The sequence below is a fragment of the Sprattus sprattus genome, assembly GCF_963457725.1.
Source record: "Sprattus sprattus genome assembly, chromosome: 11".
Classification (NCBI taxonomy): Eukaryota; Metazoa; Chordata; class Actinopteri; order Clupeiformes; family Clupeidae; genus Sprattus; species Sprattus sprattus.
In genome coordinates this window covers 3,845,001-3,869,194 of record NC_137909.1, presented here as the reverse complement: position 1 = coordinate 3,869,194, position 24,194 = coordinate 3,845,001, and the positions used below count along the sequence as shown (strand labels likewise).

The 24,194-nt window shown below is 45.7% G+C and overlaps 1 protein-coding gene across 8 annotated transcripts in view; it reads right to left on the bottom strand.

The window, feature by feature from the left end:
* Window positions 1–5,089: 5,089 nt before the first annotated feature.
* Window positions 5,090–24,194, bottom strand: part of tcf4 (transcription factor 4) — a gene marked incomplete at its 3' end in the record, with an annotated part of 158,036 nt that continues 138,931 nt past the window's right edge. For 4 of the 8 annotated variants that reach the window (XM_080847854.1, XM_080847853.1, XM_080847851.1 and 1 more), the window contains 5 exons: window positions 11,979–12,114; window positions 8,826–8,973; window positions 8,035–8,264; window positions 7,583–7,715; window positions 5,090–6,189 (listed from right to left, as the gene is read on the bottom strand). In XM_080847854.1, the coding sequence (XP_080703980.1) occupies window positions 6,141–6,189; window positions 7,583–7,715; window positions 8,035–8,264; window positions 8,826–8,973; window positions 11,979–12,114 (696 nt within the window). Of the gene's footprint in view, window positions 6,190–7,578; window positions 7,716–8,034; window positions 8,265–8,825; window positions 8,974–11,978; window positions 12,115–24,194 lie in introns of those variants that run through there. The other 4 variants (XM_080847852.1, XM_080847857.1, XM_080847855.1 and 1 more) reach the window with 2 other exon arrangements.

The window sequence follows — 24,194 nt, the reverse complement described above, 5'->3', positions numbered from 1 at the left end:
CGGCTGCCTAAAGAGGCTGAGGCTTCCCTCCCATTAGGGGGCCCTCAGGCCTGGGACGTGGTGCATTAGTCACCTTGGCATACAGGGACAAATCCTGGTGGGTCACTGCTTCTGAGGGCTGGAGGACCATCACAATAAAATGTAAATTAATTTAAATTAAGTTCTATATGTCTCTTTATTGGCCCTCCAGCTGGTGCTGGCAGACAAATCCAGGGTCAGATTTCTCTCCCAGCACACCCCTGGGCCTGGGTGTGTAGGCTGAGGGAGAGGCAGTCCTGTGGAGCATATTTTACCAAGCCCTGATGTCACAACTGAAGAGGCGTGGGGCCAAACATACCTATGTCAGGTGTGGCCAACTTTTGATTCCTCCATGAGCTGAACCTCTGGAGGTGTTGTCGTTTTCGATCCATTCCCCTCTCTTTTCTTCCGAAAACAAAACCCATCAACAGGTTGTAGTAGGTGGTGCATATTATACATTGAAGTGTCCTGAGCGGACTTTGCTACTTGCATGCTTGTAAAATTGTGAGGTTCCTTTTGTTTTGCTATGAGACCCGACCATGTAGGACATTGTAGTGTAGTCATTTCTTAATGTCTCAAGTTCAGTTTTAACAGGCGTTGGTGACAGAAGTGTTATGAGCCAAAGCTAAATGAAATGAATTTCTTAAAGTGATTCAGATACAAGGACTTTATCCCAGACGTCTGTCTCTATAACAATAAGATGACTGACAGGTGGGGCTGATCTGGGTGTTCTGCCAGGCCTGTGAATCAGCATGAAACCCAAAGAGATCGTGTCTGAGCAGATGTCATCTTAAAGCGGGGGTTAAGGTGAATGGATGAGGTCATGGGAGTTGTCTTGAGATTCATGAGGTAACTTAAAAAGAAAGAAAATTCAAAGATATGTGTAATAAGGAAGGAGGTTATTTCAGTTTACGATCGATAGACAATATACTGTATTTGATAAAACAGTATACAGAGGATTTTTTATTATATTTTTATAATGGATTGTTGAAAGAATGTTACCAGGCAACACCCACAGGTAACAAAAATACAGCCACAAACTGGGCTGTCAGCGTTTAAATAAACCGGTGGTTTCTCATAATATCAGTGAGGATATTATGCCTCAAACGTTTACATCCACCTCTTGGCTTGGCTTTCATTATCCTATAATTTTCTTGTCTGGAAAATCTGTACACTGAACTTCTTTAATTACAATGAAACCACATAGAAGTCATTCTGTAAACCTCTTGCAATAATAATTTAGCAATTTCCTACAATAAAAAAACAAGTCATGAAAGCGCTAGGTTATAAAAATGGCACATTTATTGCTACAGAACGGTCATGTACATGACTTCATTGAATAACTACAAGATGAAAAACAACAGGCAATGGCCTAATATAAGCTGGCTTGAAGAGAAACTCCAGCACACAAAGCTGTGTGGACACTTCTACTTATCAGAGAAAGTAATCATAATAATAACAACAACTATAATCATTATATGGAAAACAAAATAAAAAGTCCAATGGAAACAATTAAGAAAATAATAAAAAGAGGAACGCAAACACACACGCACACACACCGAAATACATGAAAAGAAAAGGCTTGAGGCACACAGCCACACAATGGAAAGAAAATGTAACTGTTGTTTTATCTTTTTTGTTGGTTTTGTTTTCTCCTTTGAATCACTGCTGCAGGTCTGGATGGTACCCACGTCCCCCTCTGTCCTCAGTCCGAGGGCCACCGCCCACTACGCTGTACAGTCTCGTCTCATCACACACGCTAAAATAACCTCTTTAAATAGTCAAATAAAGCAACAAACTTTCACTTCGAATGATTTAAAAAATCTTAAAAGTGGAATATTTTATGACTCCCATTTTACATTGATTTTCTCAATATCCTGGTATAAAAGGATAGCCCCTGGAAAAAATAAGCCAAATATAATTAGTTTTCAAATTTAGCGCTCATTTTTTCTTGTGCTCTAGAATAGGGTGCGCTAGCCTATTCCATAGCAAAAGGGCACTAGACAAAACAAGGGTTAGAACAAAAAGCCAGGCACTGATACATGGTAGCTCTCTGCTCTGCTTTTTCTTCACTTAATTGCATCACAAGTAACAAGAATGAAAAAAGGCCACAGTCCATATATTTTCACTATCACGTATGTCTATAATACTCTGAAATGATCATGTTTAAAACCACTGCACAAGGATGGCTGCTTAAAACTACAGAAGAATGAAAGAGAACGACTACTCAGTCAGCCTCAGAGCCATGTGGCCTTATGCTTCAGATCCTCATCATCAGTTTGAAGATGTCAGCCAGTTCTAGAGATGTTTGTGCTTGTTCAAGATGGAGTCTAAGCTGCTTCCTTAACCGGACTATTGGCCTCCCCTTCTCTGCTCTTGACATTTCCACACATCTACACACATTGTGAAAGTTGAACAGGACTAAAATATGACGAAAAAATAAAATAAAATACAGAACACAAATTGCATACTTAACTTGACTGACAGGTGTCGGTTCGATCTAGCAGGACTGAAGACAAATGGAACAGGGTTTTAATTAGTAACTGTCATTTGCCTTTGTGTTTTACTGTTGATTTCAGCTCTGTTTAAGACAATCATTTGAATTACACTGGTAATCTAAAACTTGGAGTAAATCATTATTCTCCATTCACAGCGAGTGATGGAGTTTCCAGAGTTTAATGACACTGAAAGCGTCAGAAGAGTTTTGTTAATGCTTGGCAGTGGGTGATGGGTATCCAGCTAATCTTCACTTAGATTTTTTTTAATTCCTCGTAATAAGTGAAGCCACAGCTGGGAAGCAATTGGGCTCCAATGATTGTTCAGTTTATTATTATTTTTTTCAAGTTACAAAAATTAGCACTTCTTGCAAAAAAAACAAATTTGACACATAACCACTTCTTATAAAATGCATTGTTTCCCCATTCTTTTTTAGTGCACTGAAAAACACATTGATAAATGACCAAATATCAGCTATATTTTTGCTGCCTGTGGGACATTAACTGCATCTCTAGATATTTGCTATGACGAGATTTACATGAGAGGGGACCCTCATTTGGAGACGAGACACACGCTGGCCTCATACCCAAAGCAGCTGAAACAACTGCTACAGCACAACATGACCGCTTCAAATGCAAGGTGAAATAACCAACCCAAATCTAATGGAAAAGAGACATGTGTTTGGCCTTTCTTTCTGGCAGTAGCAGGAGAAAACTAAATTCTTATGTGGATGGAAAATCAGAAAACAAAAACAATACTGCCTTGACTGCCCACTCACGTGGCAAAGCACTACATGACATGCCTTTCAAGGTCTAGTATGGGTAAATACTGTCTACTATCAGCCAAGTAACAACATGGGAAATCAGGCCTTCTTCACACTCTCTCGTTCAGACTTGACTGTGATGGAACCGAAGGCCATTCTGTTGGTCACTGTTGGTCAGCTCTAGGTATGGCATTGGTTTATGACCCATCTCAATGGTCTCCTGGCAGTCAGACTGCTGTGACCTGTTCCAGGCTTCAGACCAATGATGGCAGCGCTTTAGGAGCAAAGAGTTGAGGGCTGGAACTGACAATCACCACTGGATGCTGTGTTTGGCACCTGCCTTGGCCCATCAGATGGTGTACAGCTAGAGAACGCCTCCCCCCTCACTCTGCTGTAAGAGAGTAATCACCCTCCACTAAAATGACACAACACCCCGCCCCCCCCCCCCCCCCCCCCCCACCCCACCTGTTATGACTATTTACATTTTTATATCCAAAATACAATTAAAAATGGCAATGTAATGACTATGGAGCATGAAACAAATACTATATACCTTTTCATTGTCCATTCCCAGAGTCCCTCAACGAATGTTCCCAGAAATACAGTATAAACATAACAATAAAAAAGAAGATTCTGAAGCATTTGACCTTACTACATTTTCAATGTGACACATTTTTTCAAAACACACTGAATTACTTTTGTCATCTTTTAACAAAAGAAGAAAAAAAACTGATACAACATAGTTCTAAACACAAAAGAACAACAGTCTACATGTAAAAATATAACTTTTACATACACAATTTCAAAATTATGGTAGGTTTGCATTTGTTGCATACAATTTACAAATGTCAGTGTGTCCGTTTGACAGCTGAGAAGCAGTGAGTGGTGCTGATGGATCTCCTCTGAGGTCCCTACAGGTCTGCCTGCACAGTCACTGATGTCAGGGCACTTCAGCCGTCGCGTCACCGCCAGAGAAAGGAACACTGGAGTGCTTCTCGTATAGTTCCGCTCGACGATTAGAGAAAATAATTCATCCCCCAAAAATCTCTCCTCTGAAAATCGACACCTTTTTTATATATCGTATATATTTCTACATTTATATATATTGAATTTTTTCTAATAGATTATTTTCCAGTTTCAGTGCCTCGTGTTGATTGGATAAGCGAAACCACAGAGGGAGGAGTCACTGCTGACACAGCAAAAGTGTGCTCTCCTCTTTTTTTCTTCCCCGACAGAGAAACCAGAACAGACAAAGAATAAGAGAATGTTTTTAAAAAAGAGAGGGAAAAAAAAAAATCAGTTTTACACATACAACCACATATTTGTACTGAATACTACAGTGGCCCACTGACAAGCCCATATTGATAAAAAGCTGATAGCTATAATACAACGTTCAATAACAGACGTGTCGCTCACTATGGAAACACACCCAGCTGCAGGGGGTGAGGGAGGGGCCGAGGGGTGGGGTCATGGAGAGGGCGGAGCTGGGGAGGGGAGGGGCACAACTCACTCAAAACAGGTTGTTGTTCAGGGACACGCCTTCTAATTACATATAAGCATTACAGTACATTAAATACAGTTTATCCAAAAAATACTTTTTTTTCCTTTTTACTTTTTTTTTTAAATCCCAGGTTGTAAAAAACCTGACTGCATAGACCTAAAGACCTAATAAAACGATTTTCCCTAAGCTTGCATCCTAAAAAGTCCCCATAAGGTCCTCCTTCCTCACGCTGTGTGATGATATGGACTCTAAAAAGGCACATTGGTAGAAGTGTAGCATGTCAAAGTTGCATCTCTGGGGGGTGGGTGGGGGCTGGGGGGTGAGGGGTCAAGGGTGAGCGGGGACTGGGGACAGCAGGAGCTGTGAGCGGCTAGACCAGGGCAGATAACAAACCAAACAAACAGATAAGTCGACGACAAGAGTGATGGACCCACTGGGTTCCTGATTCTCTCCTGCCTGCATTCACACTGACGAGCCACCTGACCACACATCTGTTCCTTCTACTCAACCCTTCCATGGTGTTCCTCTCTGGCGCTCCCTCGCTCCACCCTGTGACGGCCTCCCCCTCTCTGTATCTCTGCTCAGTGGCTGTGCTGTGGGCTATGGAGTGTATGTGTGTGTATGTATGTATGTACTGTCTGTATATGTGTGAGTGTGCTGGCTTAGGAGTCACTATAGGGGGCAGCAGTGTCTTCTCTCCCCCCCTGGTCTCTCCTGCACGACCATGCTGCAGTTGCCTTCACACACTGTCCCATTCAATTCATGTGCCTGAATTTAGAAGTACACTTTTTGTCATTATTGCGAGTTTCAACATGATTTTTCAATTTCTATCACATATTGTAATCACTTTTCTTTTAGTTTAAGTTGTAAACCCCCTGGTTGTGGCCCCGCCCCCTCAAGACCAGTGTGATTGATTGACTTGATTCATCTTTTTGTTTTGGACGTCCGACAGGAAGTCAGGCACGACTGCAGGTTCCACAGTGTGGAGTAGATTGCCGTTTGGTCTGAGGGCTGCACCAGCCCTGCAATGTTGGTACATCATCATGATAAGGAGTCCCCCACTGATTTAGAGCACATATTCTGTTTCTTTTAATCCTGTTTTTTTTTCTTTTTTTGATTTTTTTAATGTATGTTCCTTTTTTTCTTTAAAAATTGGGAATGCTGAAAAGAACAGATAAGGAAAAAGGTCTTGTGTCTCTCTTCTTTCCTTCGCCAGTGTATATATGCCAAGATCTCTACAGAAGACATAAGACAGGTCAGGACAAAACAAAACGTTGGTCGGTCAGATGGTTGAGTTACTGAGCTGATTCATGGACTGGTTGATTGCTGGGCTGACTGGTCGGTGGGGATAGAGTGACATGGTCAAAGGAAGTGGTCGCTCATGGCCTTGATGAACTCTGGCAGCTTGGACCTGTCGGGGGAGAGACTGGGGTTAGGACCACCAGAGGCAGACCGACACAGCGAGCGCACACTGAGCCACCTCAGAGAACACTGAGCCTGCCTGACTCCCATTTCACTGCAGTCTCACCATGCAGGGAGATGGGCTCACTCCCATAAGTCCTTTACAACAGCCCTTTATTAACAGTTGGCTAGGTTTTTTTAGATAATATGGGCATTGCGTTAGCAGTAATTGACATAGCAGGAATTGCATGACTTTTGCTCTCCATTGGACACTCCACTTGGCTGATGGAGCATGACTTAGAGGCAGTCTCTGATATGGCAGTCTGGAGGCCTGAGTGTTCTCTGCTGTTGGCTGACTTCCTTAACAACTTCTGATCCATCACTCACAAGTTCAGAAAAACTAAATAATTAAGACAACATAAGATTGAGCCAAAATTAGTCAAACCCCTCTTTATGTTGGTGTGCTGGTCCATGGAGGGCAGCTACTGAACCTGACATGAGTCTGCACAACACAAGAGAGTACTAATGCATGAGGTATACACACAAACAATATCATCTGCAGCTGATTGAGGACTATTAAGGTCCCTCACTGGTGTGCTGAACCACCATACACCTCCACTCATGAGCACATTTACATACAAGCCAGGTGAAGGCAGGGGGGGGAGAAGAGGGGGGGGGGGGCACAGGAACACACAACTCTAGTGAGTGCACACACACACACACACACACACACACACACACACACACACACACACTCACGCACACAAACACACACACAGCCATCACACGCTCAAGCACACACACTCACGGAAAACAAACACACACACACACTCGCTCACACACTCGCTCACGCAAACATTCACGCACTCACACACACACACACACACTCACTCACTCACTCGTTCGCACACTCTCACACATGCACAGACACTCTCACACACTCTCACAGACACACACATAAACTCACATACACACACACAGACAGATAACACACTTAATGCCAATCTGTTGTTAAAATGTACCCAGCCTTTGATTAATGGAGAGGTTTGTGGAGTGCACGTCAGTCCCACTGTTAAGACATTACTTCCATCCACAGCTAACTCTGTCTCAGCTCTTTGCCTTTGCAATCAATGACACCATGTGTGTGTATGTTTGTATGTCGGCAAAGAAAAGCCTGATTGTCTACAGAATCAGTTGTTTAGGACAGATCTGAGGTGCCTGAGCGTTCAGGAGCTAGACAGAGTCACTGTAGGGGGACTGAGTGCATTAGAGATTTATTTAATCATTCATGTTTTTTTTCCTCCAGTATAAATTGGATGCTCTTTATGCTGGTTGTTTGGTACACGTGTGCAACAGCAGATTAGTTTAAAGTGAAGTATTCTGACCATTCAGGGGGTTTTTACATTTGTGCCATTGGATTGGAGGCATCTCCCATGCTGTGGTGGGCCCCGGCCAGAGAGAGCGAGGCCCCGTCCGATGACCCCTTCTCCTCCTCACGCCTCTTCAGACATGCAGCCTTAGGGTTCAGGTTCCTCTCTGCAGCGCACGCACACACAAACACACACGCGCACACACACACACGTGGAAAAAAGCGAAAAAGGCCTACATGAGCCAGAGTTAAGGACAAGCAGTAAAGTTCACCTTTCAACTGATGCTCTACGTGAAAAGCAAGTTTGAGTCTGCTATTCTGGTCTAGCTACAGCTGAAACAGCGCCCTCGAGTGGAGCAGAGAGCCCCATACCAAGCTGCTAATACTGCACCATGCCGTGGCCGTCATTAGACGTCCTCCTTCGCGAAGGGCCTAATTCTGAAACATGCTAATCCTGGCTGGGTTGTGGTGGCGGTCCACACTCACCCCTGACTTGCTGTTCCAGGCTGAGAATGACGGCCACGGCCTGGTGCAGTATGAGCAGCTTAGTCTGGGGCTTGTCGCTCTTCAGGTGCAGCTGCACCATGCGGCCCAGCTCCTTAAAGGCCTCGTTGATGTCGCGCACGCGCAGACGCTCGCGGGCGTTGTTGGCCATCCTCCGCTCCCTCTCGCGCTCAATCTTCTGCTCTGGGGTCAGGTCCTCGTCGTCGGCGTTGCTGTTGGGACGAGCACAGGACACACAGACACACTATGAATGCCAGTGGAGTGCTCCCACAGCACGCCCTCAACACAGAGGCAATGGAACAATAGAAAACTGAGAGTTGGGGTCCACGTGCAAATTGCTCATTCCAGGTGAAAGCTTGTAAAACTGGCGTGGTTTCCCCTGGAATGAAGGGGCGCACCAGGTGCTTTTGGAATGTGGAGAGGGAGCTTACACTCGTGCGTGAGGGGCTGCTAGAACTAGGCTCAAGACCATGGGGAACGTGTGGAATATTATGGAGATGTAGGTTTGTAAAAGTTGTTTTTGTGTGAGCAGGAATGTATTAAATGTAGATTTCTTATCTTCCGTGACTTGTAAATCATCATATCATAAATATGTATTTGGGATGTAATGAATATTTTTTTAAACTGAACTTTACATTCAGTTGTGGGTGTTTAGTACTGAGTGTGTCATTTCTCAATTGAACTGCCCCTCAAAGCACACGGTTCACTTCATCAAACCCCACTGAGGAGTTGAATGAAGTAAGCACTGAAGCCACGGTTAGCTAGATCTTGACCTTTCAATGCTCTTCAGGTCCTTGTGGTCTGGATCTTCCTTCTTAGTATCCACAGACTTGCTGTCCAGGTTCTCGTCTCCCTCATCCTCTGACTTGATCTCAGAGCTGATGGACGAGGCGCTCTGTCCCTGAAGACCGCTGGAGAGAGCTGAGAGGAAGAAAAGGGAGTGGGAGGGAGGAGAGAGAGAGAGAGAGAGAGAGAGAGAGAGAGAGAGAGAGAGAGAGAGAGAGAAAAGATATTGTTGATACAGAAACCCGATGTAAAGGGCTTGGCCCAAATGATGGCTTCTGCGTTCTTCCTCTGATGGTGAGCAGGCATGCAGAGCTGATGTTTCACTGTGTGACAGATGAGGCATGGCTGCTCCATCACAGATGAACGGGAGCAGCCGTAAGAGTTATCCACCCCGCAGGAAAAACACTGTGTGGTTTAAGCCTGGCCGCTGCGGCAGGCGGCCATCTTGCGGGTCATTTCAAGGACACGCCTAACTGAGCCCACTGAAGTGGTGCCAGAAAGCACTTTTTAATCTTTTCAGTAATCAGGAAAATAGAAATATGTCTGGAAATTGAAAACAAACAGAAGCGCAAACCACAGTGGGGAAGGGATTATATGGACATATGCAGCCTGGGAGTGTACACCATCAAGTGTGTGTGTGTGTGTGTGTGTCTCTTTATGTGCAGTATGTGTTTGAATGTATCTGTTATGTGTGTGAATGTGTGCACCACTGAATACAGAATTATTTAGCATCTTTGAAGAGTGGTGAAGAGATTGGGAAAAGACCCTCAACCCCCACTAACCCCCCCAAATCCCCCCCTCTCCCCAGCCATCATGGGGGGGTGTAGAACTGTGGAACACTGTGTCCATTGTTAACGATCCCTGTCAGCTGGCAAGAGACACTCTCTTACCACCACCATTCAAATCTGCCCCTTCTATTCCCAACCCTCGCTCCATCACCATGTGAGCATGTCCACAGTGCTCTACAGCCCCTGTGCTGCCGGGGGAAAAGAGTAGACCCTCCCTCCCTCTTCCTGCCTGCCAGGAAACACACAATAAACAGCGCTCGCCTTTTCACCACCATACACTCTTGCTCGCCCTTTCTCCTGGTGTCCACACATGCAGGTCCAGACACTCCCGCCAGTCAGAAAAGCACCCCCAAAAAAGCGCACTGTCTGCTGGGCCTCTGTGTGGACTGACTGGCCCTCTTTAAAAGAGCCCTCTGTTTCCCAGCCGCAGAGGGCACAATCCCGCGTCTGTTTACGGATGCCAGCTTCACACAATGCCCCTCTGAACAGCCCTCATCCAGCATGCAGTCAAAGGCAAATCAAGTGACTGTGTGTCTCTTTAAACTTAGACAAAGCACACACCTGACCATGAGAGAGAGGGAGAGAGAGAGAGAGGGAGAAAGGGAGAGAGAGAGAGAGGGATGGACAGAAGGAGTGAAGGAGAGAGAGAGAGAGGGAAAGGGATGGACAGAGGGAGTGAAGGAGTCAGGGCGAAACAGCGTTGGAGAGTTGGAGAGCTTGACTGGCTCCCGTGAACTGGGCTGGAGTGATAGCAGGAGAGGAGGAGGTGGAAAGAGAAAGAGGGTGTGGCGTCCTCCCTCGCTTTCCTCCTCTATTGGAGCAACTGCCATCTGGGTCTGGCTGAGCACATCCCGCGCCCACACACGTCTCTAATTGATTTCTCTACTGTGTGTTCTTTGGGCTCTCACATGGGCAGTTTGATCCGGTTAAGTCTGGGGGCTTGAAACGGCAGTGCCAGCCTCAAGCACCCAATCCAGTCCCCAAAGTCACAGGAAGTGGCATCGCTAGCAAACACTGCACCCATGTGAGCCTGATCAAATCAGTCCTGCACACTCTGGAGCAGTGTGGAGCGCATATAAGTCTCAGACCAGCATCCAACTCCTAATGCTATAGCGCGACAAGAGCTACCACTCATGGATGCTCAACTGTATGGACGGCCTTAAACAATTTAGCTCTAATCCTTCACACTCCTCTCGCCCGCCTGCCGTGCACTTCCACAAAACCATTTACTGTGGCAACCCAAAGCACAGCCCACATCCTAATGAGGTTAAAAATCAAAGTGAGAGCACACTCCGAGCTCATATCACTGCCTCTCCACTGCTCCTGGTCTGGGAAAGAACAGACAAGACAAGAGCAGTGATGGGTCTTTGGGGCTTAAGAAACTCCCTTCAGCACAACTGGAGTCTGGAAGAAATCTGCCGGCAGGAGGCAGGAGAAAAAGCCACAAACGCTACAGCCTTATTGCTTCCCCTGGCCTATAACTCACAAATAATATTTTGATAGTGAGTACATTATTTATAGTCCTTGAGTGGGGAGCCCAGTCTGTGGCTGTGTAACTTTGTTTCCCTGTTTTGTTTTATGGTGCTCAACACCTCATTAGTCGCTTGGCTGGGGCTTCCATGGGGACTGCTTGCCAAGGAGGCAGTTTTCACAGAGCAGTTGTTCACCCCTTTAAACACGCCAGAGGCTAATTCGCCCGTGGCGGCGGTCATATACAATTTCCTTTTACATATTCATATTTCAGGCAAACTGTATGTGAGTGCAATTATTTACACATCACACTCTGGGAATGGCAAGTGTACTGATTTTATATGGTTGGCATGTTGCTGGCTCCACTCTATTTTAAATATTTTAGTTTGACTACATATGCTGTCATCTGTTTTTCTCTGTCCTTAAAATGGAGGGAATTTGTTTTCAGCAATTTAGGTCTTACATTTCACTTTCTGCTCATCGATGACATGTTAAGTGTGAGTGTCAGTGCTTTATTTTGTATGATGTGTTGGTACCATTTCTGGCAGTGCAATGGGTGGTAAGGGTGTTTGGGCCCCGATGAGTTGGGGACCTTGCAGGGGTATCTTGGTGTAAGAAATGGCTGCAGTGAGAAGAGAAGGCATTGTGTTTGATGTGTTGGGGACCTTTCAGGGGTATTTTGGTGTAAGAAATGGCTGCAGTGAGAAGAGAAGGCATTGTGTTTGATGTGTTGGGGATCTTTCAGGGGTATTTTGGTGTAAGAGATGGCTGCATTGAGAAGAGAAGGCATTGTGTTTGTGAAATGGAGTCTGCCCGTGGGAGGCCTGGCATGCCCGTCCAAGGAGCGATGCCTACCCTGTGTGCATGTGTGTGTTCATTTACCTCGGTAGGGGTCTGGCTGGCTCAGGTCGGGCGAGGTGGCCGACTGGACGGGCAGCTGTGGGACTGGCACTTGGTTTGGCACAATTGGATGACTGCCACGCAAGCCAACACCATCCTCACGGTGAGCGCCCACCTGCTAAGACACATCGACGGAAGGAACACATTACTTTAAGGTTTAGAATCACACACACACACACACACACACACACACACACAGCAAATAGTATGACACCCACAAGAGAACCCTTCCCTGAGTCTTTTTCTATGATGGTGCCACACTACTGCCTGTGACCTATAGAGGGCACTCTATCCACACACATCACAAACAGAAGTGGTAGTGAGCCGAAGGAGAGGAAAAAACAGAAGGCACAGAGGGAAGGGAAGTTCATCAGAAAACATATTCAAACAGAGGGAGAGGTAAACAAGTCAGAGAAAGAGAGAAAAAGGTAGAGAAAAAGCGCGCGAGCGAGAGAGAGAGAAGTGGAGATAGAGTGGCAGAGAGAGAGGAGTGAGGGGGGAGCGTGAGCACACCCCTACGCTCCTCCTGCACTGACACACTCCTAGGAGCCGCTGAGGCAGGTAAAATGCAGAGCCATCTCCCAGGGAGCCTCCCGCGCAAGAGTGCCATGATTCTCCCCCATCTGGCTCCCATCATGTCCGCCAACACAACTGACAATTATCTTAATGCCCATATGTTTAATTGTGGGCTTCCTAATTCCCCCGACAGAATCTGGAGATCCGTCAGGAATTGCGATTTGGCAGAACTACTCTCCCTCTCCCCGTCTCTTTCTCCCTCGCTTGCACTACACCTTTCTATATCTATCACTCTCATCCATTTTTCTCACTTGTTTTTAAAGAAATTTGAGTACCTGCCAGTCTGCCTGTAATTCCAGCTAAGCCTGTGACAGCTCCTAGATGTCAGCGACGCCTCCCTAGCTCCATGCAAATATCAGAAAATGTCGAAGGGGGCTTTGTGGCGGGAAGAGGCGCAGACTGTTCCAAGACGCCATTTGTTTGCTTGTCTTTCATCAGCGAGCGGCCCCCAAATGCAAAATGGCACTCTCCTGGCTGCGGATGGAAGGAAGGCGCTGGCATCCATATTTAATGGGTTTTTTACATTTCAGGGCTGGAGCTGAATGAGCGGGAGCGTGCTGACGGGAGCCGGTGGTGGGGCGTCGCTTGGGAGAGTGGCTCGCTCCATGTCACCCTGTCAGTCGTGCCACCGCTAATCAGCAAGATGGCGCCTTACGTGCCCACCATCCTGCAGCCCGGAGTGAGTCAAGCCGGAGGGGAGAGGAGAGGAGTTTCTGGGTCAAGAGTAGAGGAGCACTGGAGTTGTCTGAGATGCGGGGGCAGGGGGGGCATCCGCACAGGGCTTTTTTCACCCCTTGTGTTGTCACTGATGTCTTTGTTTTGTTTTGTTTAGTGTTCCCATGATCCTGATAAATGCATAGGCTGCACTCTGAGTTCATTGTTTCCACGGCACTTTGACACACCAAATGAAAGTGCTGCTGATGCTAAACTAAGTGGCCTATAAAGAAAGGAGGCCATGCCAGTTGGATCTTCTCTGGTGTTCACTAAGTGCACTTTGTATGTGTGTGTAACCTGTACTGGTAGGCTGGCCTTCTCCCTTTCTCTCTCTCCCCATTCACACAGACACACAGACACACAGACACACACACACACCATAATAACAAGGTTTGGTCATTATAAACAAACATTACTTACAAAGAATTTCCCCTTACACATTTGTGTGCAATTGAACATACAAATTGGGATCTCTGGGGATTTTGTAACAAATATGAGCAAACTCCACTGGTCTGAGAGATGTGTAGGATGGTTATGGAGAGGTGGGAGGTTAGGCGACACACACACACACACACACACACACACACACACACACACACACACGCACACACACACGCACACACACACACACACTCCACTGGTCTGAGAGATGTGTAAGATGGTTGTGGAGAGGCGGGAGGTTAGGCGACACAGACCCAACATCTGGACAGTGGTCATGACCTCACAGCCTCCAGCTTTGTCTGTATGCATGCGCTACAGCATGGAGTTAGAACACGATCAGAAACTGAGATTCTGTGTCTACAGCTGGGTCTGGGCACTCAAGAGCAGAAAACACATGGCATGGAGAGGCCATGGAAGGCTTTGGCATTCCAAATGCTCCAGGAGGAAGCGGAGGAAATGAACAAAAGAGAAGCACACTTTAGAGGGGGATAGAGAGAAGAGGGTTTAGGAGTTAGATCAAAGGGCGTTTATCAAATGCTGAAAAACAAAACTCTTGCGCTCTCTCACTAGTTCACACCAAATCACTCACTGTTCCAGTATGCATCTTAGAGTGTGTATGATGTCGGGTGGTCCAAGAAGTTTGGACGGGGTTCTGTAGGGATTTGAACTAGGCTCTTTGTGTGTGTATGCTCGTGTGTGTGTACAATTTTCTTCTTCCCTCCAAAGCTCGAAAAACATGCTGACCTCTGGCCAGTGTTCAAAGAAAAGGGAAAATTGCTTCCTCATGACAAGCCAGTAATAAAGCAGACTATTACTGCATAAGTGCCATCAGAGGCTGGCTTCAGACCAGCCACGCAGTAAAGATGAAATGTCACGTTAAGGCGATCACAACGCTCAGATGAAAATACTGAAAACCTCACCGGTTCGCTGTAAAGAAAGAAAAGATGAAGAAACAAAAGTGTGATACAGTGGTGTTCAGGAGGGGAACAAGTATGGCCAACTATATTCACACATGACAGCGACAGCAGGTGCTTGAATCCAGACTCTTCTGTCTTCACACAGACACATGGGCAGGAATTAAAATAATATCTTGTTTAAAAAAATTCCCAGCTTTCCACATGACTGTAAAATCCCGTAAGAGTGAGACTGATTAGGGGTTGAAATTGTTTCTGCGACATGAGCCTGTTGTGACACAGGAGATGTTAAACAGCTCGTCGCTGAATGAAACCGCCTACATGGGAAAACAGAATGTTGGTTCATGTACGAAAATTCACTCTGCTGTTATTGATTCGACAGAGTATGACTATACTAAATCAACACATTCCTGAGCAGCTTGATCACACAAGGCCTGTGTGTGTGCGAGTGTGTGCCTGTGTGCCTGTGTGTGCCTGTGTGCCTGTGTGTGTGTGTGTGTGCATGCGCGTGTATGTGTGTGTGTGTGTGTGTGTGCGCATGTATCTCTGTGTGTGTGTGTGTGTGTGTGTGTGTGTTTGTGCAGTGTGTGAATGAGCATGTGCAAGTCTTCATCCCAAGGTCAGTGTTTGAATCAAGAGGCCATCCTTCAAAGTGGGATACAATAGGGCGACAAGTTTATGGCCCTTAAAATAGCCCTCTCTTCTCACAAACAATTGAAAGTGATGAACAAAAGCATTGGGAGGGAGGGAGGGAGGGAGGGAGGGGTGGGGAGAGAAGAAAAGAGGAGGAAAGTGGGCTTGCTTAAGGAGAATGGTTTACATTACTCTGAATGGTTGGAACAAATTGACTTCCTCTGTGGGCAGAAAAAAAGGACGCGGGTGGATATCAAACAACTCTGTATTTATCATTGGGGGGTGGCAGGACCTATAGAGCCACTTTAATAGGGGGGAGGTCAAGACATGCTCACTATGTGTGTGTGTGTGTGTGTGTGTGTGTGTGTGTGTGTGTGTGTGTGTGTGTGTCTGTTCACATGTGCCTGTGTATTGCGTGAGTATTACTTTCCTATTCTCCCTGTAAAGACCAATTGAAAACACTGATGTATTGGTCTGGTTGCAAGTTAAAGGAAGTTTCATTTGGCAGCCTCTCTCCTCTTGCTGATGCAAGCCACACACACAGACAGACAGACAGACAGACAGACAGACAGACAGACAGACAGACAGACAGACAGACAGACAGACACACAGACACACAGACACACACACAGAGCAGTGTGTGAGCACCTCACTCTTCCTCTGGCCCTCAATGGGAACCTCATCCTGTGGGCCAGCACAGCTGCTGGAGATTTAGAGTGCCCTGGATTTGCAGATGTAGCGTCTTTAGATGTTAATTGAATTAAGACAGGCCTGGGCCTGTGTGAACTGTGAGCACGAGGCGAGGCACTGCACTGCACTGTATGCATATACACATGTGAGCGAACGTGCTGCCTGAGAGAACATGCAACACATACAATTGGACGTGGGAGAACATTTTCCTTAGTAATTAAGTAAGATTAGAATTGCATGTTTCTGCCTCCTGTTTGTTTAAGAGGTAAAGCCACTCTTAACGACCCTACCTAAATAAGATGTAATTAATGTTGTAGATAGAGCCAAAGCATGACAAATGAACCTCTGTCACATGTGTCACTTGAAGCTCAGGCATACCTTTCCCATGACCTCATGTGTTTGTCTCACTCACACATACACGACAGCTGTTCCCCCATGATCTCTGAAAGGAGTGTCACGTCAGATGTCTCAGAAGTGACGATTAGCCACCATGTTCATGTTTCATGTGTAAATTGTTAGGGGACACATAAGCAGGCCAGATTAGAGGGCAGATTAAGAGGGAATGGGACTCCTAGCACAGCGGTTGGTGCAGGGTGCTCCTCTAGGCAGCTTTAATGGGCAGCTCCAGCTTAAGCACTTTAGTTCACATAAACATAGTCTGGACAGGGCGGACAATCCATCTTTTAGTGCTTCCACTGGATGTGTGTGTGTGCGCTCGGAGAGGCTGGGGGTGGCAGTGCCATGCTGCAGACACCAGGGGGCACACTGGGGCCACCACTTCTGAGGCAGCCGTGGAAAAGTCACATCACAAAGCCGGCCTCTGTCAAGCCGCCATTTCCACAGCAAGGGAGGGAGGAAGGGGAGGGGGGTTGGGGGAGTTTAATAGTGTGCCTTTGTGCGTCTCAGACATCCAGACACACACACACACACACACACACACACACGCACGCACGGCACACATGGCTTAATTACACTTCCCACTTCCTGTGTTTTAGTCACAGATAAGTGTTTGTGTACCCCCTTACAGTTTTCCGCCATGTGCAGAGCGATGCCAAAACCACCATTTTCTCAAAGCACCCCCCAACTATAAAAGTGTGACCACATTGGTGGCACTGCCTGTAAGTCGTGTCAGCACCTGTGTTAGCAGTGCAGTGAGTGCGTGCGGATGTGGCGCGCTACAGTTATGGTACATAATAACAGACACAAGTTCCATTACACGTGCTCACTCCACTAGAGTCTGCTTCTAGAACCATCCATGTAAAACACTGGGCAGGACTGGGGAGAAACAGGGCAAAGGCTTCTTAATGAAGCACATATCATCAGTTTTTCTGGCTTGGGATTCAATGACTTTCTTCCAGCACCAATCCCATTGTCCACATGCCACTATATGCTTCCTATATTTCCCCAATGTTTACTCAATGTCCTCAATGATTCCCTTTCTTCTCCTTTTGTCTCTTCTATGGTGATTTTGAAGCAGGATTTTATGCAACTTTATGGAAGCTTTCCCTGTTAGTGTCTAGCATGCCATTTAATGACACAGGGGGGAGGGGGCATCTATTTTTCCTCTTCTCTTTGAGAACAAGATTCTGACCCCAGCTCTTCTCTCATCCTGTGCACCTCTCTCTCTCTCTCTCTCTCTCTCTCTCTCTCTCTCTCTCTTTCAAACGTGGTGGAAGTTAGGCTCCCTTTTAGACAGCACACATCGGATGGCTTTTGACCACAATCTGCTATCTGCAGACGATTTACTGCAGCTTACAGTCTATTTATTCAGAAAGGAGACACTTTTAAAAGGTATTACTCTGTCTCTTTTAAGCTGTAATGCACCCAGCTCCTGCTTTCTAATAGGCCACACATCCATTTAAACTGCTTAGAGGAACACTCAGCCTCAGTGAACTGCTGAAAGTGTTTAAAGATTAGGTCATAATACTGCACCTACCCCAGCTCAGCCCACAGACATGTGATGAGGGCTTGCGGATGTTTAGATGTGTAAGTGTGTGTGTGTGTGTGTGTGTGTGTGTGTGTGTCTGTGTGTGTGTGTCTGTGTGTAAGAGAGGGGAGACGGGGGAATGGTCAGGTCGTTACTAAATGAATAGGTGGGACATTGGGTTATTGTGTGTCTGCATGTGTACGTTGGCCAAGTCACTGGGATGTGTGTGGGTTATCTGGTGTGTCTCTACAACATTAGACTGCGAACAAAGCGCATCAGTCAAATAGCTTAAGAAGTAAAGAGCTGCAACCCTCTCTCTCTCTCACGCTGTACTCTCTCACACTTTCACCAGGGGCAGCAGAGAAACACATGCCTGTCTTCAAACTCCAACCAAAACACACCCTCCCCTAAGCCTCACGGCCTCCTCCCCTCCCCCCACCCCATCGCCCACGCAGCCCCCCCCCCCCCCAGCTCTGTAACGCTCCTCTCCTCTCCTCTCAGACACATCATGAGAGCACCTGCTTTCCCCATGACCTCAGCCTTCCCAGTCTCTGACTCCTGGCTTGTAGGAAAGCAACTCTCCAAATATGATCCAGCTGTTTCCCAAAGGGGGTGTGGGGGGGAGGGGTGAAGGAGAGGGGAGGAGAAGGGGGAGGTGGGATGGAGGAAGGGGGAGTAAAGGGAGAAGGTGTCATGCATACCCCGCAGATCTCAACCAGGTGACTAACTTTTCCCACCAACTAACACTTCTCCCCCCCATAACACCAGCAGCCCCCAGTAGCCTGAACCAAGCAATTGGGTTGGGGGGTGGGTGCTCAGACAGACGCTGACTTTAACAAATAAATTAGAAATGAGCGTTTCCGCACAGCTTTCCTCTGTCTTATGGACACTACCCACGGTGCGGTCATCTTAACGAGCTGACTGTCGGGCTCTTGCCATGGCACTCTCAGCGCTACAGTGCCACAACAACACAACAGCCAGGGAAAAAAAGGAAAGTTGAGCAGATGTTTCCTTTTGCCTTTGACGCCGAACAATGTGGAGAAATGGAGCTCAGTTAAACAGACCATCAGAAGCAGCTCCATCAGTGTGCAATAGGGGCCTGAATGACATGAGATCCACTTGAATCTGTCACGGACAGGTGTTTTAAGACCATTAGATAGCGTTTCACTGGGACAACACTTAAACCTCCTCTCTGGTTGTTGGGAGTACGTGTGTGTGAGTGCGTGTGTGTCTTTTGCATGTATTAGCATGTGAGTAAGGGCATGTTTATCTGTTAGTGTGTGTGTGTGTGTGAGTGTGAGTGTGAGTGTGAGTGTGAGTGTGTGTGTGTGTGTGTGTGTGTGTGTGTGTGTGTGTGTGTGTGTGTGTGTGTGTGTGTGTGTGTGTGTGTGTGTGTGTGTGTGTGTGTGTGTGTGTGTGGGGGGGGGGGGGGGGGGGGTTGCGTGGTGTACATGGCTGATGAGAACAGCAGATGGCTGGAGTGTGACTTAAGGGCTGTAATCAGTGGAAGACTGTGGGATGCTGTGGCAAAAATCTGCACTCATTCCCATGGAACACTTCTCACTACTGCACACACACCCTGCCACACACACACACACACACACACACACACACACACACACACACACACACACACACACACTCAAGGTTCCCAAGGTTTAAGGGAAGGGGGGGGGGGGCGGACTTAGGGCGAAAAAACAGAACGAGAACCCTAAACCTTACCACTGGTCATATTAAGTATGGTAGTGTATTTACAGCATGTAGACTGTAACTAACCTATTTGATAATGAGTTTATAGCCTACTTGCTACTATAATGTGGGCAAGACCTACCATTTAGCCAATATGAAGAAGGGAAAGCCTAATTATTAATACAACGGATAAGTGCCTCAAAAGAATGGAATGATACATAGTCAAATCATAAAAACATATTTGATCGGGCCAGATTTAATCTCTTAAAAAAAAAAAGTGATTGATGAAAAGGAAAACGAAATTGTAACTGCTCAAAGTTTAAGAACAGCTATGCAACAGCTGATGGGCATCTGTTTTATTCATCAAAAACTGCTAACTATATGAGCATCTCAAATCTTTGCACCATGGTGTGTGTGTGTGTTCATTTTTTTTCTTCTCATCAATGGGGGGCCTGCCATGAAAAGGGAACCACTGCCATAAGCCAATCCACTGAGCAAACAGAGCTGAATCTTTGTCCTTCCGGTTCCTCCTTTCTACCCATCTTCTGTCCCACGTCCCAGTCTTCCTCACAGGCTGCTCTGCTCTGCTCTGCTCTCTCTCCATTTCCATCTCTCTCTCTCTCTCTCTCTCTCTCTCTCTCTCTCTCTCTCTCTCTCTCTCTCTCTCTCTCTCTCTCTCTCTCTCTCTCTCCTCTCTCTCTCTCTCTCTCTCTCTCTCTCTCTCTCTGCTCTCTCTCTCTGCTCTCTCTCTCTCTCTCTCTCTCTCTCTCTCTCTCTCTCTCTCTCTCGATGGAGAGCTGCATGGTTAATGTCACGAGGAAAAGGGGTCAGTGAGAGCGATGGGGCTGATGTGGCAGTCTCATGCGCATGTGTTTCCTCTGATTCCGGCGCAAGGTGAGTGGTGTGCAAATAAACAGGCTGCGTGGAGCCCTCGCTGGGACAGAGCGCAGAGCTAGGGGCCCCTGGAACCCATCCACAGGCCACTGGGTCCCCCGCTGCAAACTAAACAAGGGCCCTTGGGTCTACCCCTGAAGATCACCTACATTCATGAGATGCAGACTGTGTTCACTGTTTGTTTGTATCAAGAGAACAGCCTCATCAGTGCTGGGAACGCAGGGAAAACAACGTCCGCTCGCACCCACAGGGAAACACAAATAAACACAACAACATTACCGCCTCTCAAAGCTCATGCACACACGGCTAATTACGGGCCCCTAAAGGCACATGGATATAGTCAGTGCCAAAGAGACATGGCTGCTGCCACTACCTGTGTGTGTGTGTGTGTGTGTGTGTGTGTGTGTGTGTGTGTGCGTGTGTGCCTCCATCACAGACTTTGCGTGAGAATGGCCTGACTATTCCTCATAACTCACAAAACAAGGCTCACACAATATGAGAGAGCACCACTGTTGTGGGGAATGTTGTTAAATCCGTGTCATGTTCTACCACTAGAAATAGTCTCCACTTCCAGTACAGTAGAACATAGCACATGAACAGCATGTCTGTGATACCTCTGAACACACTAATGTAGTCTCTATATGTGAGCTGTGTGTTCTATAGAGACTGAACACACTAATGTAGTCTCTATATGTGAGCTGTGTGTGTCCTATAGAGACTGAACACACTAATGTAGTCTCTATATGTGAGCTGTGTGTTCTATTAAGACTGAACACACTAATGTAGTCTCTTTATGTGATCTGTGTGTTCTATTAAGACTGAACACACTAATGTAGTCTCTTTATGTGATCTGTGTGTCCTATAGAGACTGAACACACTAACGTAGTCTCCTTATGTGATCTGTGTGTCCTATGGGGTTGGCAAGTGTGACGTCACGGATCCAAATCCTCAGCTGCCAATGTATACTGTAATGTTAAAGCCAATATTTACGGTTGGATTGTAAAACGCCTGCTAAGGTTACGAAGGCAAGGAACACCTGGTTGAAAAGACGAGACCACGAGGATTCGTCTACATTTTAAAGTAAGTCGATCAGACCTTTATATCTCATTCAATGAACTCCATGAAAGTGCGACTAACAAAAAGGACCCAGTGCTGTTTGTGCTAACGTTAGCCACGCTACAATTTCAAACAGAGTTGTGAGTGTGAATGTTATGACAGGTGGCAGCTTGAAAGGGAAAGTTCAGGCTTCCATGAAGAAAAAAGAATATGAGGTGGAGGTGAGGAGAAACATTAGCTAAAATATGTGGGTGTCGACTAGAAAACTGATGTAACTGTTCGATGTTGACGTTTACTATGTTAAAATTGCTAGCGATGGATCCGGAAGTGACGATTTTGGTCTTGGTGACGCATCGACTTGCCAACCCCATTAAGACTGAACACACTAATGTAGTCTCTATCTGTGTGTGTGTTCTATAGAGACTGAACACACTAATGTAGTCTCCTTATGTGATCTGTGTGTTCTATAGAGACTGAACACACTAATGTAGTCTCTATCTGTGTGTGTGTTCTATAGAGACTGAACACACTAATGTAGTCTCCTTATGTGATCTGTGTGTTCTATAGAGACTGAACACACTAATGTAGTCTCTATCTGTGTGTGTGTTCTATAGAGACTGAACACACTAATGTAGTCTCCTTATGTGATCTGTGTGTTCTATAGAGACTGAACACACTAATGTAGTCTCTACAGCCGCGGAAAAAATTAAGAGACCACTTCAAAATTATCAGTTTCTCTGGTTTTACTATTTATTGTTATGTGTTAAAGTAAAATGTACATTTTTGTTTTATTCTATAACCTACTGGCAACATTCCTACCAAATTTCAAATAAAAATATTGTCATTTAGATCATTTATTTGCAGAAAAATGACAATTGGTCAAAATAGCAAAAAAGATGCAGTGTCTTCAGATCTCGAATAATGCAAAGAAAACAAGCTCATATTCATTTTTAAACTACACAATACTAATGCTTACACTTAGGAAGAGTTCAGAAATCAATATTTGGTGGAAAAACCTTGATTTAAAATCACAACTTTCATGTGTCTTGGCATGCTCTCCACCAGTCTTTCACATTGCCGTTGGGTGACTTTATGCTACTCCTGGCATTTCTCAGAGTTGGGGAACATTGTCAGAGCTAAAGGAAGCAAGTTTTTCTTCCTGGACAACGTTGTACTTTGCCTGGCTGAGGTTTGTAAAAGACCATAAGGATTGAAAAAAGCGGACTGGAGGGTCTTCTAGTTCGTCTTCTCTGATGAGTCCAATTTTCAGCTTTGCCCAACACATGGTCGTCTAATGGTTAGACGGAGACCTGGAGAGGCCTACAAGCCAGAGAGTCTTGCACCTACTGTGAAATCGGACTCATCAGAGAAGACGAACTTAGAAGAACCTCCAGTCCGCTTTTTCAATCCTTATGGTCTTTTACAAACCTCAGCCAGGCAAAGTACAACGTTGTCCCGGAAGAAAAACTTGCTTCCTTTTGCTCTGACAATGTTCCCCAACTCTGAGAAGTGTTTTTTCCAGCAGGGCAATGCTCCATGCCACACAGCCAGGCCAGTAAAGGTGTGGATGGAGTACCACCAGATCAGGACCCTGTCATGGCCAGCCCAATTTCGAGACCTGAATCCCATAAAAAACCTCTGAAATGTGATCAAGAGGAAGATGGATGGTCACAAGCCATGAAAAGAAGCCGCGCTGCTTGAATTCTTGCGCCAGGAGTAGCATAAAGTCACCCAACGGCAATGTGAAAGACTGGTGGAGAGCATGCCAAGACACATGAAAGTTGTGATTTTAAATCAAGGTTATTCCACCAAATATTGATTTCTGAACTCTTCCTAAGTGTAAGCATTAGTATTGTGTAGTTTAAAAATGAATATGAGCTTGTTTTCTTTGCATTATTCGAGATCTGAAGACACTGCATCAATTTTGCTATTTTGACCAATTGTCATTTTTCTGCAAATTAATGATCTAAATGACAATATTTTTATTTGAAATTTGGTAGGAATGTTGCCAGTAGGTTATAGAATAAAACTAAAATGTACATTTTACTTTAACACATACCAATAAATAGTAAAACCAGAGAAACTGATAATTTTGAAGTGGTCTCTTAATTTTTTCCGCGGCTGTATATGTGTGTGTGTCCTATAGAGACTGAACACACTAATGTAGTCTCTATCTGTGTGTGTGTTCTATAGAGACTGAACACACTAATGTAGTCTCTATCTGTGTGTGTGTTCTATAGAGACTGAACACACTAATGTAGTCTCTATATGTGTGTGTGTTCTATAGAGACTGAACACACTAATGTAGTCTCTATATGTGATCTGTGTGTCTTATAGAGACTGAACACACTAATTTAGTCTCTATATGTGTGTGTGTTCTATTAAGACTAGAACACACTAATGTAGTCTCTATATGTGATCTGTGTGTGTCTTATAGAGACTGAACACACTAATTTAGTCTCTATATGTGATCTGTGTGTCATATAGAGAGTGGAACACACTAATGTAGTCTCTATATGTGCTTCTGTGTGTCATATAGAGAGTGGAACACACGCGCATATATACTGGATGGGCTATGGAGAATATGTGCATGGTTAGTGTGCGTCTGCCCAGGTCTTTGTGGGATGTTGTGGTGTGGGTATATGTGTATGTCTCTGTCTCTGT